The sequence below is a fragment of the Oncorhynchus clarkii genome, chromosome 26, assembly GCF_045791955.1.
Source record: "Oncorhynchus clarkii lewisi isolate Uvic-CL-2024 chromosome 26, UVic_Ocla_1.0, whole genome shotgun sequence".
In the NCBI taxonomy this organism is placed as follows: domain Eukaryota; kingdom Metazoa; phylum Chordata; class Actinopteri; order Salmoniformes; family Salmonidae; genus Oncorhynchus; species Oncorhynchus clarkii.
In genome coordinates this window covers 4,966,721-4,984,393 of record NC_092172.1, presented here as the reverse complement: position 1 = coordinate 4,984,393, position 17,673 = coordinate 4,966,721, and the positions used below count along the sequence as shown (strand labels likewise).

Genomic DNA, 17,673 nt, shown 5'->3' with positions numbered 1-17,673 from the left:
ACCAGAGATTTTATGTTGCAGTATCCCTCAGCCAATCGATAAAGGCGCCACTCCTCTAGACACATTGTTTTAGCCAATCGATAAATAAAGAGGTCCATTTTTGAAAGAGTTCTACTCCCGAGTCCCAACCAATTAGGATGGGCGTCTCTAGGGAGATTGCTACATGACACCATGTCATACAAAACTGACTGACCAAAATCAATTGTTTTCTCTATCCTCTATTCCACAGTTCCGCTACAAGAACCGAGTCTACAGGCAGCCCCATGTGGAAGAGAAGCAGATTGCCAAACTTCACACCAAGGTGAGTGGTGTGGACAAACTTCACACTCTGTCCCAACAACCAGCTGGGGTCTCACTGCACACATGCACACAAGCACACACACACACTGTTGGGAGCAACAGAGATGCTGGAGTGTCACTTTATCTCACTGTCAACACACAGACACACAAACATATTGAGTTATGTCGGCCGTTATCACTGTTAGCCTCTGCAGTCTCTCTCTAGTATCCTGTCTGCATGTGTCTCTCCAGTCCGCATGTCTACTCGTTACTTTCCGCAAGAGTCAAGGAGGCATGTCATGTATATTTCATGTCTCGCCTGTGCCCACTTTTCCTGGATCCTTGTGCATCTGCTCACACATGCACAAACGCCCGTAAGCACACAAAATCTGCCCCTGGTTCATGTGGTGATATGGAGAGAGGAGGTTGGCAGTTATTTGCTCCACAGTAGTCAACCACAGAGATTATTATTCAATGGACGTATATTTCTTGACTCACCTGTGCCAAACTTTACCTGGATCGTTGTGCATGTGCTCACACAAAATATGCATTTTGCATATCTGCCCCTGGTAAAATGTTCACTGACTGTATGAGGAAAATATTATGAATACATGTTAGATAACAATAATGAGTAAATGACAAAAGTAACTTGATGGCGTGTCCTTTCCTTTCTAATTGTGTTGTTATAAATGCGTTTATGCTAAAGCAGTGCACACTTTTGCATTATGGGCCAATAAAGCAATACTGAATTGAGAGAGCAATATCCGATGGAAAACGAAGGGAGAGGGAAACAGAGACGATGGGAAGTGAGCTCATGCTGGTTTCTATAGGGGTGTACAGTTCCATGTATTGTATTTCTGACACATATAGATTGACTCTGTGATGGAGCAGATGTAGGTGTATACAGGTCCACCCCTTACTATGTTCTGCTCTTTCCTCCTCCCTACATTTCTCTCTCTTTCTACCTCCATCTCTTCAAAGATTCTTATTTTTGTCCACTCCTTCTCTCCCTCACCCTTTCCTACCGAACAGGCATCCCTCCCTCCTCCCTCTTTTCTACTTCTCCATATTCTCATCGTCATCCTCTTCTCCTCTCCTACTTTCCTCCTCCTTTCCTCATCTCCTCTCTTCCTATTGTGTTTTGGGAGCTGTTCTCTTATCTATTTATATCTGGCCCGGAAAGCAGATGAGAACACTCATCCCAACTTGCACTCCATGCTCCAATCAGCACACCCCAATCATTCAATCTCTCTCTCTTGTCCTCTCTCCCCATTCTTCTGTCCCTCTTGTTCTCCCTCCTCCATATCTCTGACCCACGCACACGCGCGCACACACACACACACACACACACACACAGAGACACACGCAGACACACACACACACACACACACACACACACACACACACACACACACACACACACACACACACACACACACACACACACACACACACACACAGAGACACTCTCTCTCTCACTAATTCTCCTTTTGTTCTCGCTCTCCATCTCCAGGCCAACTTGAGAAAGTTTATGGACCTCATCCAGCACCACCAGGTGGAGAAAGTATCTAGGCTGCTGGAGAGAGGGCTGGACCCCAACTACCAGGATACAGAGACCGGTGGTAATACTACACACACACACACATGCACACACTCACACATCATGAACACAGGTGGTTTGACATAATCACAGTGCTAACAAGATAGATGCTGCTGAGAAATACCCCCGTGGCTCCTCACATTTAAATCCTCCCACCCACTACCAAGACGGCACAACCTAGCCCCTGATCAATCCAAATTGGTTTTTAAATTAACACACAGATCAATGGCGACTCGACTCAACTCTACTCAGAGATCTGTACCATTAGCGTAGGGGAGAGAGGCCATGAGCCTCCCTGTGTGGTGTATACAGAGTTAGCAACAGGGGATAAGAAAGGGGAAGAGGGAGCGGAGATGAACATACAGAGTTCAGAGAAATCTGTTTGAGATTGCTGTTACTTATACTCTATTAGAACTGCACAAACTACCTTCGCTATCAGTCCAACCCAATGTACTCCTTCTCCTACGAAGCATCATTGAACTGGCATTATGTACTGCCAGAATGTACTCCAATGCTCTGCCCATCAATTAACTAAGAAAGGAGGGTATTTGGGGACTAAGAGGGGGGTTAGTTGAGGTTTTAAAGCAATCAGTGCAGCTAATGGAGGTATTAGGGCAGTAAGGGGTCGAAAGATTTTAATTAGTTAGTTAGTTAGTGGTATTACGGCATTTTAAGAGCTGGGGACACAGTCAGCATTGTGTGAATAAAGTACTGGACAAGCTGGATAAATGCATAGCAAATGCTGCCTTTTAGTTAAGGCTTATAAAGAAGTACGTAAAGGAAACCGGTGTTAGGGCTTGTAGCAGGGAAATTGAAGGGGTATTAATGGGATGTAAGTGGTATTGGTAGATTAAGCCTTGTTGCTGTGAGATTGAGGGATAAGGGCAGCTTGTAGAATAGCGCTCAATTATAGAGCTCTGGCTCGCTATTGATTTTGGCTGTGGAAGTACACACACAGACATAGACATAAGCATAGCCAGGCACACACACACACGCACGTTCTGTTCTAAATCCCAAGCTAATTACATCACAATTACATGGGGCTCAGATGTAGGTCGACACCAATTGACCCCAAAGATTTCCACCCACTGTGTCGCCCAGACGCCCCCCTCCCTCTGTGTCTCATGCAATTATTTTCTATTCCATATTAATTTGAATTGATGGAGTGCATTTCCAGATCTCACAGAGTAATTGGTATCTTTGTATGCCTGTCTTAAAGGTGTATTGTGGGATTGCCACATCCAGGTTTTGGACTTTTGAATGAATGATATATAGCCACCGATTCTTGAAGAATATAACATAGACATGCCTCGTGAGTTTCCTGTCGTACCCCATCAGAACCCACAATATAAGTTTTTTTTTTACCCCATTGTTTCTAGAGAATGTGATCGTAAACGAACACTGTTTACTATTATGACATGATTAAAGCTATCATTGTGATCTCATGGGTGGTCAGCCCTTGCATCCGTAGCTCTGTTCATTCATTTGAAAGTGGTTACATTTCTCCAGCCTGTCCTCAGCTGTTTACCAAAACAAGTGGTGGGATTGTTGTTGTTTTGAATTGCAGATTGCCCCTTTAAATGAACACACTTTGCCACGATGACACTTTCAGTGTTGCAGTATCATTCATGACAACCGTATACCGCTGTACAGTAGGACATGGTCAGAGGCTGCTATATGATTGTTTTTTTTCTATGTTGTTCAGGTCTTTTAGTAACACAGTAGATAGAGTATGTTAAAGGCCAAGTGCAGTCCAAAACACGATATTTGAAGAGCTATTTGAAAAGAAATGCCTGAAATTTCAGCCTGTTTTGGTGGGAGGGAGTTTTGGTCTGCCTGGTGGCATCGCATTTGTTGATATACCAGTAAGACCTCTGCCAATAACAGCCAGTTTTCCCCACCACTCCCAGACAGTCCTAGCAAAATTCTCGCTTGAGAAATTCCTCTTTGCTAAGAAGCTATTTGTGTTTCTTTCTGGCCATTTTAATTTTTGCGACAGATTTTCACACAAATGTGAAAAAATCTGCATAAAACAGTTTGCGCATTTTCTACCAGAGATGTGTTCCCATCAAATGGACTTTTTGCCGATAAAAGGCTGTGCGCCTAGTAGTGCACATAGAAATGACTTTTGCCATTAAATTCCCATGTACCAAATGAAAAATACAAGTTAAATGGGTTTCCATCATATTTTCAACTCCACTGATGGTTTTGTCACAAAAACGTTATATAGCAAACGTTCCCACTCTGGTCTTGACACATACGCTTTAGTCAACAGCTCACAGATACAGTGTGGGGAAGCTACCTAAATTATGAGATTATTATAAATAAAAGAGATATTGTTTGTATTTGTCAAAAGGCAGTCGAGCATTGATCACCAGAATAAGACCCTCAACGTTTATTGGAACATCAAGGAGCATCAAGTTAGTCACCTTGCACTTTCACCATCCTGTCAAGTTCATCATAACTTATTTCATCTGTAGTTTAATAAACTGCATGCTTTCCTGAGTCGTAGTGGGAGGACCACACAGCATATCATGGCGTGACTCCCAAGTTTACTTCGAAATGATGGTTATTATATCAACATTTGAGCATAAAGGCTTTTCCAAAGCCATTTCTCGCATTATTCATTTTACCGGCACAAAAAGATCCCACCATGTCGAATGAACAAATGATCTGTCTGCATTAAGAAATTGTACCAGCATTTCATGTTTCCATCAGACCCAGTCGTGACTTTTTTCATGCGTCAAGAAATTCAGCCTCATGGAATGGTTGGATGGAAACGTAAGGTACTGAGACGGGAAAAATATGGCTACTATTGGACCTTTAAGCAATGTGTCATGGCCATTATAAATCCACTTATTGACCCATGGACGGACATCAGTCTAGATGGATGAGTGGTCGAGTGTGGATGAATTGATGGGATTTCGTGTAGCTGCAAGTGATTGGATGATGAATGACACTGTAGAGAAAAGTGAAGATGAACAATAGAGTTAAGGGAGGACCACTTCGATTCCGGAGAACTTGTGACTGTGTAAGCACAGAGTAATGGTGTTATTGTCATGCCCTGACCGTAAGAGAGCCTTTTAATGTCTCTATTTGGTTTGGTCAGGTTGTAATTTGGGGTGGGCATTCTATGTTTCGTTTTCTATGATTTGATGTTTCTATGTTTTGGCTGGGTATGGTTCTCAATCAGGAACAGCTGTCTATCGTTGTCTCTGATTGGTAACCATACTTAAGTAGCCCTTTTTCCCTCCTGTCTTTGTGGGAAGTTGACTTTGTTTAGGGCACATAGTCTTTGAGCTTCACGGTTTGTTTTTGTAATGTTTATTGTTTTGTTCGGCGTCATTTTGATTAAATAAAATAAAATGTACGCTCACCAAGTTGCATCTTGGTCCTTTCCTTTCAACAGCCGTGACAGTTATCACCATCACTGCTGATCTGAGTTTAATTGATGCACATTATTCTCTCCGTGTCTATGTTTTGTTCTGTTGTCTGTTCTGTTCTGTTGCCTGTTCTCTTGTCTGTTCTATCTTGTCCTGTTCTGTTCTTTTGGCTGTTCTTTTCTGTTGTCTGGTGTGTCTGTGTTGTGTTTCCTCTATGCAGTGGTGTAAAGTACTTGAATAAAAATACTTCAAAGTACTACTTAAAACCTCTTTTCCGCTCAGATCCCTTTAGCGGGATCATTTTCGTCTACATCCGGTGAATTGCAGAGCGCCTTCAAAAAATATTTAATTTTCATGAAATCACAAGTGCAATACACCAAAACACAGTTTAACTTGTTGTTAATCCAGCCGGCATGTCAGATTTCAAAAAGGCTTTACGGTGAAAGCAAACCATGCGATTATGTGAGGACAGCTCTCAGCAGACAAAACATTACAAACAGCTAGCAGCAAAGTAGATTGGTCAGAAAAGCAATACAATTAATCACTTACCTTAGATGATCTTCGTATGTTTGCACTCACGAGACTCCCAGTTACACAATAAAGATTCTCTTTATATCCAAAAACCTCCATTTGGTTGGCGCGTTTTGTTCAGTAATCCATAGGCTCGTGTGGTCACGACTGGCAGACGAAAATTCCAAATAATATATATATATATATATATAATAGAAACATGTCAAACGTTTTTAGTAATCAATTCTCAGGTTGTTTTTACAATAAATAATCGATAATATTTCAACCGGACGGTAGCCTTTTCAATAGAAGAGAGAAAGACAAGGTCTCGCTCCCAGCGGCCGCGCATGCACAAATCTGAGGACATCTGGCTATCCACTGACACGATGTGATCATTCTCGCTCATTTTTCAGAATAAAAGCCTGAAACTATGTCTAAAGACTGTTCACACCTTGTGGAAGCCATAAGGAAAGGAATCTGGTTGATATCCCTTTAAATGGAGGATAGGCTTGCAATGGAAAATAGTATTTTCAGAAAAATAGCACTTCATGGATGGATTTTCCTCAGGTCTTCGCCTGCCATATCAGTTCTGTTATACTCACAGACAATATTTTTGACAGTTTTGGAAACTTTAGAGTGTTTTCTATCCTAATCTGCCAATTATATGCATATCCTAGCTTCTGAACCTGAGAAATAGGCAGTTTATTTTGGGCACGTTTTTCATCCAAACATCAAAATACTGCCCCCTAGCCTAAAGCCTAAAGAGGTTAACTAAAGAGGTATATTTAAAATCAAATACTTTTAGACTTTTACTCAAGTAGGATTTTACTGGGTGACTCACTTTTTTTATTTTTTGTTCTTTTTTTTCTATTAAGTATTCTTTACTTTTACTCAAGTATGACAATTGGGTGTGGCCCCAGAGGCAGAATAATTTTAAGACCCATGATCTACACTGTATCCTGTCTATGTCATTCTACAGAGACCCCCCTGACATTTGCGGCCCACCTGGATAACGTGGTGGAGATCATAAAGATTCTGAAGAATGGAGGGGCCCACCTGGACTTCAGGGCCAAAGACGGCATGACGGCCCTACACAAAGCTGCTAGGTCCAAGAACCAGGTTACTCTGACGGTACGGACACACACACAGCCACACACATGCATACTCACATGAACACACACAACATTAACCCTGCCACTCTTATGGTTACCCATACATTGTATTGATACGTATTGTATTTGTGTTAGGGTTAGGCCCCTACTCTACTACCACATATCTACAACACAAAATCCATGTTTGCGTGTGTGTATAGTGCATATGTGATTGTGTATGCATTTGTCTGTGCCTGTGTGTTGTGTCTCTTCACAGTCCCCGCTGTTCCATAAGGTGTATTTTGATCCAAATCTAATGTCAATGTGTGTGTGCCTGCCTGCATGTCTGCGTCTGTGTGTATGCGTGTGTGTTGCAGACCCTGTTGGAGCTTGGTTTGTCTCCAGACTATAAGGACAGCCGGGGTCTGACGGCGCTCTACCACACAGCCATGGTGGGAGGAGACCCGTTGTGCTGTGAGTTGCTGCTACATGAACACGCCACCGTCTGCTGCCAGGACGAAAACGGCTGGCACGAAGTCCACCAGGTACACACACACACACACACACACAGGCATACACACACGCACACAGGCACACAAACACACACACATACTTTTCCCCCGTACATGTGTGTGCGCGTGCTTGTGTGCGTGTACAGATGGTTGATAGACCCTCTCCCTTCCTGTGCTACTCTGATTGCTATCAGCTCTAGCCAGCAGTAACGTCCCTCTTCCTGACGTACTGTGCTTTCTCTTCTCTAGAACATGGCACTGTCAACGTATCAAACACAACTCTCCTCTAGGTTATCCTATCAGTTAACTATCATCAAAACGCATTTACATCCTCCGAAAACGAGCCTTGCCCATGTGCTACGGAAATGCCTCCGCTTCCTTTGCGCTCTCCTCCCTCGCTCCCCCACTGACTCTCTTTCGCTCACTCTCTGTCAACCTGTTACTCTAAATTACTTTGGATTTGTGTAGGTTTTCAAATTATACTTTGACACATCTTTCCTTATTTAGCACTGGTTTCTTTCTACATCTGTTCACTACATCCCCCTAGAACTGATTCTTCCATCTGATGACTGGGTTCAAACTAAGGACATAATATCCTAAACTCCAGGGCCCCAGTGCTGCCTACTCTGCAGAACACGGACACCTAGTGGACGTGGCATGTAACTGCAGCCTGACTCTAGGGCAAAGCCAAAGCAGAGACTATTATATAGCTTGTGTCACCATGTGTATTAAATGTTGTATGTTTAAGCAATAAGGCACGAGGGGGTGTGGTATATGGCCAATATACCATGCTAAGGGCTGTTCTTAGGGACGACGCAACGCGAAGCGCCTGGATACAGTCCTTAGTCGTGTTTATTGGTCATATACCACAAACCCCCAATGTGCCTTATTGCAATTATAAACTGGTTACCAACATCATTAGAACAGTAAATAGTGTTTTTTTATCATAACCGTGGTATCTGATCATAATTATAAAACGGGTGGTTCGAGCCTTGAATGCTGATTGGCTGAAAGCTGTGGTATATCAGACCGTATACCAAGGTATGACAAAACATGTATTTTTACTGCTCTAATTACATTGGTATGTATTCAGACCCTTTGCTATGAGGCTCAAAATTGAGCTCAGGTGCATCCTGTTTCCATTGATAATCCTTGAGACATTTCTAGAACTTGATTGGAGTCCACCTGTGTAAATGAATTTGATTGGACGTGATTTGGAAAGGCTTTGTCAGGATCAAAAGAAATATGAAAGTTGTAGTAAAAGCTGCCTCAGTCTTCTGAATGCCTCACTCTGGGATAGTTTTCACCTGTCTATCATTCTTAAATAGAAGAAGTTTGGAACCACCAAGACTCTTCCAAGAGCTGGTCGCCCGTCCAAACTGAGCAATTGGGGGAGAAGAGCCTTGGTTAGGGAGGTGACCAAGAACCAGATGGTCATTCTGACAGAGCTCCTGAGTTCATCTGTGGAGATGGGAGAACCTTTCAGAAGGACAACCATCTCTGCAGCACTCCACAATTCAGACCTTTATGGTAGAGTGGCTAGACGGAAGCCACTCCTCGGTAAAAGGCACATGACAGCCTGCTTGGAGTTTTCCAAAAGGCACCTAAAGGACTCTCAGACCATGAGAAACAATATTCTCTGGTCTGATGAAACCAACATTGAACTCTTTGGCCTGAATGCCAAGCATCACGTCTGGAGGAAACCTGGCACCATCCCTACGGTGAAGCATGGTGGTGGCAGCATTTCACCTGTCTATCATTCTTAAATAGAAGAAGTTTGGAACCACCAAGACTCTTCCAAGAGCTGGTCGCCCGTCCAAACTGAGCAATTGGGGGAGAAGAGCCTTGGTCAGGGAGGTGACCAAGAACCAGATGGTCATTCTGACAGAGCTCCTGAGTTCATCTGTGGAGATGGGAGAACCTTTCAGAAGGACAACCATCTCTGCAGCACTCCACAATTCAGACCTTTATGGTAGAGTGGCTAGACGGAAGCCACTCCTCGGTAAAAGGCACATGACAGCCTGCTTGGAGTTTTCCAAAAGGCACCTAAAGGACTCTCAGACCATGAGAAACAATATTCTCTGGTCTGATGAAACCAACATTGAACTCTTTGGCCTGAATGCCAAGCATCACGTCTGGAGGAAACCTGGCACCATCCCTACGGTGAAGCATGGTGGTGGCAGCATCATGCTGTGGGGATGTTTATTATTTTCAGGGACTGGGAGACTAGTCAGGATCGAGGGAAAGATGAACGGAACAAAGTACAGAGATCCTTGATGAAAACCTGCTCCAGAGCTCTCAGGAATGCATACTGGGGTGAAGGTCCACCTTCCAACAGGACAACAACCCTAAGCACACAGCCAAGAAAATGCAGGAGTGGATTTGGGACAAGTCTCTGAATGTCCTTGAGTAGCCCAGCCAGAGACCGGACTTGAAGTTGATCGAACATCTCTGGAGAGACCTGAAATGCGATGCTCCCAATCCAACCTGACAGTGCTTGAAATTATCTGCAGAGAAGAATGAGAGAAACTCCCCAAATAGAGGTGTGTCAAGCTTGTAGCGTCATACCCAAGAAAACTTGAGACTGTAATTGCTGCCAAAGGTGCTTCAACAAAGCACTGAGTAAAGGGCCTGAATGCTTGTGTAAATGTTTTATATTTTATTTTCTTATGTTTAATAAATGTGCAAAAAAATCTATAAACCAGTTTTTGCTTTGTCATTATGGGGTATTGTTTGTAGATTGATGAGGGAAAAAACTATTTAATACATTTTAGAATAAGGCTGTAAAGTATCAAAATCTGGAAAAGGTCAAGGGGTCTGAATACTTTCCGAATGCACTGTATATATACACTGTATATGTGTATCTAAAAGGGATTCAATTGTATTATTATACAGATCTACACAACCTGCTCCACATTTTCAAAGTGAAAGAAAAAATATAGAACATTTTCTAAATTAATAAAAACAAAAATTGAAACGAACATGTCTTGATTGCGTAGGATTCTACCAACTCAAGACAACTCTTAGGGAAACATATATCCATTGTTTTTGTCAAAATTGCTCAAGCTCAATAAATTTGGTTGGGAATCATTGATGGACAGGGATATTCAAACCTTGTCTTGGATTTTCAAACAGATTTAAGTAAGGACTGAGACTTAACCCATTAGAAACACTGAACTCCTCTTTTAAAGCAATCTGGTGTGTCATTGGTTTTAAAATTCTGTAATTGTCGCACTGAATTGTAAAACTATCCCAGAGTGAGGCATTCAGAAGACTGAGGCAGGTTTTACTACAACTTTTATATTTCTTTTGATCCTGACAAAATCCCCTGTCCCTGCCGGTGACAAGCATACACACTCAAACCACCACATTACTTGAACATACAGATGGTTTCACTCTGTGATGTGTTGTAATGGATTGAAAGTTTTTATTTTAAGCCAAAAAGTTAATTTCCTTGCCATGTTGTCTACAGTATTACTTAAGGGCCTTATTGCAAACATAATGGAGGATTTTAAATAGTTTTTTTTTTAACACAGGCTTCCTTTTTTCCCACTTTGTCATACAGGCTAGTAATGTGGAGAGAATGCAATGTTGTGAAACCCTCTGTATTTTCGAGTATTTGTGTATTTGTATTTATTAGGGATACCCATTAGTTCCTGCCAAGGCAGCAGCTACTCTTCCTGGGGTTTATTATGGATACCCATTAGTTCCTGCCAAGGCAGCAGCTACTCTTCCTGGGGTCCAAACACATTAAGGCACTTACATCACACATAAAACAGTACATCATATGACATTATTACACAACTACATATCTACGATACAACATGTATAATACCACCATACAACAATATTACAATGTACGTGTGTGTAGAGAGCGCGTGCTAGCGTTTGTGTGCGTAAGCGTGTGTCTATACTTTTGTGTGTCTCTTCACAGTCACCGCTGTTCCACTAGGGGTATTTTTACCTGTTTATCAAATCTGATTCTACTGCTTTCATGTGTTACCTGATGTTGAATAAAGTCCCATGTAGTCATGGCTCTATGTAGTACTGTGCGCATCCCATAGTCTGTGCTGGACTTGGGGCTTGTGAAGAGACCTTTGGTGGCATGTTTTGTGGGGTATGCATGGGTGTCCAAGCTGTGTGCTAGTAGTTTAAACAGACAGCTCGGTACATTCAGCTTGTCAACACTTCATACAAACACAAGTAGGGATGAAGTCAACCTCTCTTCCATTTTGAGCCATGAGAGATTGACATTCATATAATTAATGTTAGCTCCCCATGTACTTTTAAGTGCAAGCCGTGCTGGCCTGTTCTGGGCCAATTGTAATTTTCCATTTTAAAGTCCCTCTTTGTGGCACCTGATCACACTACTGAACAGTAGTACAGGTGTGACAAAACTAGAGCCTGTCGGACCTGTCTTGTTGATTGCTTTGTTAAGAAGATATGCAGTGCTTTATTATGGACAGACTTCTCCCCATCTAAGCTACTCATGTATCAATATGTTTTGACAATGACAGTTAAAATGTTGTATTTATTTTTTATTTAACTAGGCAAGTTAGTTAAGAACAAAATCTTATTTACAATGACGGCCTACTCCCACCAAATCCGGATGACGCTGGGCCAATTGTGTGCCGCCCTATGGGACCCCCAATAACAGCCGGATGTGATACAGCCTGGATTTGAACCAGGTACTATAGTGACGCCTCTTGCACTGAGATGCAGGGCCTTAGACCGTTGTGCAACTCGGGAGCGGTGACTAAACTACAATCTAGGGTTACTCCAAGCAGTTTAATCACCTCAACTTGCTCAATAACCACATTAAATGAATCATGTAACAATTATCTCAGTAACTTAGGGCACCATGGGAACTTATTTAACGAATGACTATCTCCCGAATTAAACTCTTATAAGATTTTTTCATATCTATAGATAAGTCACCTTTTAATGTATTTTTTACCTCATATCAGTCTCCTTAATATTCTATAAATATGCACGAACCCTAGTCTACATGATGACTCAGTTTACACAAATTGGCTTAATTATTTATTTACTAACTAAAAATATAATTACACAGAAAAAAAAAGAAAAAAAAAGTCCCTAGTGGACTAACCCGATATGACAGCTGGTTACACAATGAAAGGGGTGGGGAAAGAAAGAGTGGGAGAAGGAGAGACAAAGGAATTAACCTATCGTACATACAGTTGAATAATATGCTCATCGTAAATATGTTAACCTGACCCCTTGAATGCGTACACCTTCAGAGATACAGTTATTTAGTTATACCATCCTTAATGACATCACAAAACAACTTATTTGACATGATTATTGTTTGGAGCCCCACCAACCATTTCCCACATTATTTATGAAGAAACATTGTTTCATTATCCACTTTTGGATGTTGGATTTTTGGTCTGGATCTGCCCCAACAGATCCACAGATGATGCAATCCTTATTGCACTCCACACTGCCCTTTCACACCTGGACAAATGGAACACCTATGTGAGAATACTATTAATTGACTACAGCTCATAGTGCCCTCAAAGCTCATCACTTAGCTAAGGACCCTGGGACTAAACACCTACCTGTGCAACTGGATCCTGGACTTCCTGACGGGCTGCACCCAGGTGGTGAGGGTAGGTAACAACACATCCGCCACACTGATCCTCAACACGGGGGACCCTCATGGGTGCGTGCTCAGTCCCCTCCTGTACTCACTGTTTCCTCATGACTGCACGGCCAGGCACGACTCGAACACCATTTTTAAATTTGCCGATGACACAACAGTGGTAGGCCTGATCACCGACAACGATGAGACAGCCTATAGGGAGGAGGTCAGATACCTGACCGTGTGGTGCAAGGACAACTGCCTGTTATGGAAATTGCTCGGCCTCCAACTGCAAGGCACTACAGAGGGTAGTGTGTACGGCCCAGTACATCACCGGGGCCAAGCTTCCTGCCATTCAGGACTTCTATACCAGGCGGTGTCAGAGAAAGGCCCTAAAAATTGTCAAAAACTCCAGCCACCCTACTCATAGACTGTTCTCGACAAGCGGTACCAGAGCGCCAAGTATAGGTCCAAGAGGCTTCTAAACAGCTTATAACCCCAAGCCATAACACTCCTAAACATCTACTGAAATGGCTACCCAGACTATTTGCATTGCCCCCCTCCCCGTCTTCTATGCTGCTGATACTCTGTTATTATCTATGCATTATCTATGTCACTTTAATAACTCTACCTACAGTTGAAGTTGGAAGTTTACATACACCTTAGCTAAAAGCATTTAAACTCTGTTTTTCACAATTCCTGAAATTTAATCAGAGTAAAAATCCCCGGTCTTAGGTCAGTTAGGATCACCACTTTATTTTAAGAATGTGAAATGTTAGAATAATAGTAGCGAGAATGATTTATTTAAGCTTTTATTTCTTTCATCACATTCCCAGTGGGTCAGGAGTTTACATACACTCAATTAGTATTTGGTAGCATTGCCTTTAAATTGTTTAACTTGGGTCAGACATTTCGGGTACCCTTCCACAAGCTTCCCACAATAAGTTGGGTAAATTTTGGCCCATTCCACCTGAATGGTGTAATTGAGTCAGGTTTGTAGGCCTCCTTGCTCGCACACACTTTTCCAGGTCTGCCCACACATTTTCAGTAGGATTGAGGTCAGGACTTTGTGATGGACACTCCAATGCCTTGACTTTGTTGTCCTTAAGCCCCTTTTCCACAATTTGGGTCTTCCACTAACTGGAAGACCCATTTGCGACCAAGCTTTAACTTCCTGACTGATGTCTTGAGATGTTGCTTCAACATATCCACATCATTTTCCTCCCTCGTGATGTCATCTATTTTGTGAAGTGCACCAGTCCCTCCTGCAGCAAAGCACCCCCACAAATTGATGCTGCCACCCCCGTGCTTCACAGTTGGGATGGTGTTCTTCGGCTTGCAAGCGTCCCCTTTTTCCTCCAAACATGACGATGGTCATTATGGCCAAATAGTTGTATTTTTGTTTCATCAGACCAGAGGACATTTCTCTAAAAAGTACGATCTTTGTCCCCATGTGCAGTTGCAAACCATAGTCTTGCTTTTCTATGGCGGTTTTGGAGCAGTAGCTTCTTCCTTGCTGTGCGGCCTTTCAGTTTATGTCGATATAGGACTCATTTTACTGTGGATTTCGATACTTTTGTACCTGTTTCCTCCAGCATCTTCACAAGGTCCTTTGCTGTTGTTCTGAAAGTGAAAGACTCTGTCTGTAAACAATTGTTGGAAAATGACTTGTGTCATGCACAAAGTAGATGTCCTAACCGACTTGCCAAAACTATAGTTTGTTAACAAGACATTTGTGGAGTGTTTGAAAAAAGAGTTATAATGACTACAACCTAAGGGTATGTAAACTTCCGACTTCAACTGTACATGTACACTACCTGTCAAAAGATTTAGAACACCTACTCATTCAAGGATTGTACTTTTTTAAAACGATTTTCTACATTGTAGATTATTAGTGAAAGTCATAGAAACTATAAATGACACACATTATGTAGTAACCAAAAAATGGAAATGGAAAAACAGAAGATAGCCCTATTTGGTAAAAGACCCAGTCCATATTATGGCAAGAACAGCTCAAATAAGCAAAGAGAAACGACAATCCATCTTTACTTTGAGACATGAAGGTCGCAAAAACCATCAAGCGCTATGATGAAACTGGCTCTCATGAGGACTTCCGCAGGACAGGAAGACCCAGAGTTACCTCTGCTGCAGAGGATAAGTTCATTAGAGTTATTAACCTCAGAAATTTCAGCCCAAATAAATGCTTCACAGATTTCAAGTAACAAACACATCTCATGTCGTGGAAATTTCCTCTATTTACCAAATCATGAGAGCAAACCACACACAAGTCAGAGTTAGTTATCAAAGTCCATCTTTAATTATATGAGCTCTATCACAACCCTGTGACTCTCAGATCAATTCAGTGTCTATCAATGAATTCTCTGAGAGTCCCTTCCACATTGCAACTGAGATCCTTTAATAGCAAAAAACACACATAGTCAGACAGCATAGACATAATCCATTGTTCAGCTTTGTCTCCTAAACTATGTTATTTTCTCAAACTCAGAACCATAAACCAATCCTCCATATCAACAGGCATATATCAAATCCATCCTATCTTGACAAGATCACAGAGACACACTAACTGGCACACAGACATTGTGGAGCCAAGAGATACACGCTTGACCTCTCCCCTCTCTCCGGCCCAAGCAACTTAGTCTTGACATAGAACAGATACTGCAACCCCGCCACAGTATTATACAAAAATAACATTCTGATGAGAAGTAACTTACTTATGATGAATATAAAACATCTTACTTATGTTACCAACCAATTCTGATTATTCCCCCACACTCAACATCAACTTTCCAATAGGTGTGGATTGTTCCCAAGGGGTCCAGTCTCAGTCCTGACTTTAAAACTTCTTGAAAATGTTAGACAAGGTTTGTCTATTGCTGTCAATCCGTGATTCCCAACCAAATTGAATGAGCTCGAGTAACAATTGATATATGTTGCCCTAAGAGTTGTGCAGAGAGTTGGTAGAGTTATATATATTTAAAAAAAAAAGATTTACAGTTGTAATTGCTGACAAAGGTGCTTCCGCCAAGTATTAACTCTGGGGTGTGAAGACATACACAATCTCTTTCACTTTTAAAAAGTGCAGCAGGTTGTGTAGATCTGTAGGATTTTTTTTATTTTTATGTAATCCCATTTTAGGTTTAGAATGTGACAACTGTGAATGCGGTGTGTAGACTTTCAACTAGGCACTGTATAAATAACTATATAAATTATAATAAACATGTATTGTTTTCTGTGTGTTTGTGTGCGTGTGCACAGGCTTGTCGGAATGGCTTTGTCCAGCATCTGGAGCATCTGCTGTTCTACGGGGCGGACATGAGCGCACAGAACGCCTCAGGGAACACAGCGCTGCACATCTGTGCTCTCTACAACCAGGTGAGCTGTGTGTGTGTGTGTGTGTGTGTGTGTGTGTGTGTGTGTGTGTGTGTGTGTGTGTGTGTGTGTTCATACAAGTGTAACTGCCAATTCTTCTACCTGGTTTGATTTTGTAGGCCTTTAGGTCTCCCTGATGTCTCTGTTAACCTGTACTACTTGTGTTCAAGTCTGTAAGTGTCTGAGTGAATTAACTGAACCCGCCACCACTCGTTACTGACCTTACACACATACACACACCTCTGCTTCTCGTTCCGTTCATATGAGATGTAAGTAAATCCAGAATGAAATGGCAGTTATTTTGGTTAACATCATGCTTTTCCACAATTAAGAGAAATTGGAGGAGAGGATCACGAGTAAAGGTGGAAAATGCGTGACAAGGGGTTTAGTCTGTCTCTCATTCCCACCACACAACTCTCCTCCTAGTCTAGACTCAATTAGACCCCAGACTTTATTGTCCATCCAGGATGGACATTATTCTTTGGCATCACCTTTCGTTGAAAGGATCACACACACACATACATTCTCACATCACACGCATTTAAACCAGTCAGTCCATCATGTTGCGTCCACTAACAACATAGAGGACATTAATACATTCACTCACATCCGACCGCTGTCCCAACTGCACTGGATAGATACAGTAAGTACGTGTACGGGTAAAATGTATTTTGCAATTAGTAGTCCAACAGCACAAGGAACGAATGAATGTTTTGAACATCTTCCTCTCTCTTTCTTTCTCTTCACCCCTTTCACATTTGGGGATTTGTTGAGGCGGAATCCCCACGTCTCCTAATGTTCTGTAGTTTAGTGTCTGTACACACATACACTGTTCTCCTGGTATTTAAACCTTCAAGTCGTATTATCCTGTGAGAGGGCTACAATTAGAGACGGGGGGAGGGTGAAGGCAGAGTGAGAGAGACAGTGAGAGCGAAAGAACACAGGCAGAATGAGAGGGGGGTTTACACGTCATCCATTTCTATTTCCAAATGAGCTTCAACGCAAATGGAGGCTATAAAATGCCAATATGTGGGATTGTTAGTTTGTTGAACGTGTCAAAATATAGAGAACATATTATACACACTACAAATGCCAGAATTTACATCCTTCGTGTTAGTTACTTTGCAAACTGGCATGAGTACAGAATTGATTGTGTGTGAATTTGTGTGCGTGTGTGTGTGTGTGTGTGTGTGTGTGTGTATGTTCATGTGTGTGTTTCTGTACACAATACTGTTCATGCATGGTTGAGCACTCTGTGGGCGAGTTGCGCAGCACATTCAGACCCTTTCTCTCTTTCACACTC

At 42.1% G+C, this 17,673-nt stretch overlaps 1 protein-coding gene across 1 annotated transcript in view; it reads left to right on the top strand.

Annotated features, from left to right (window-relative positions):
* Positions 1-17,673, top strand: part of LOC139384452 (SH3 and multiple ankyrin repeat domains protein 2-like) — a 149,804-nt gene that overhangs the window by 19,723 nt on the left and 112,408 nt on the right. Inside the window, exons 3-7 of the mRNA XM_071129219.1 lie at positions 230-301; positions 1,793-1,901; positions 6,752-6,903; positions 7,241-7,408; positions 16,257-16,373. Coding sequence (XP_070985320.1) covers positions 230-301; positions 1,793-1,901; positions 6,752-6,903; positions 7,241-7,408; positions 16,257-16,373 — 618 coding nt within the window. The remainder of the gene's footprint in view (positions 1-229; positions 302-1,792; positions 1,902-6,751; positions 6,904-7,240; positions 7,409-16,256; positions 16,374-17,673) is intronic.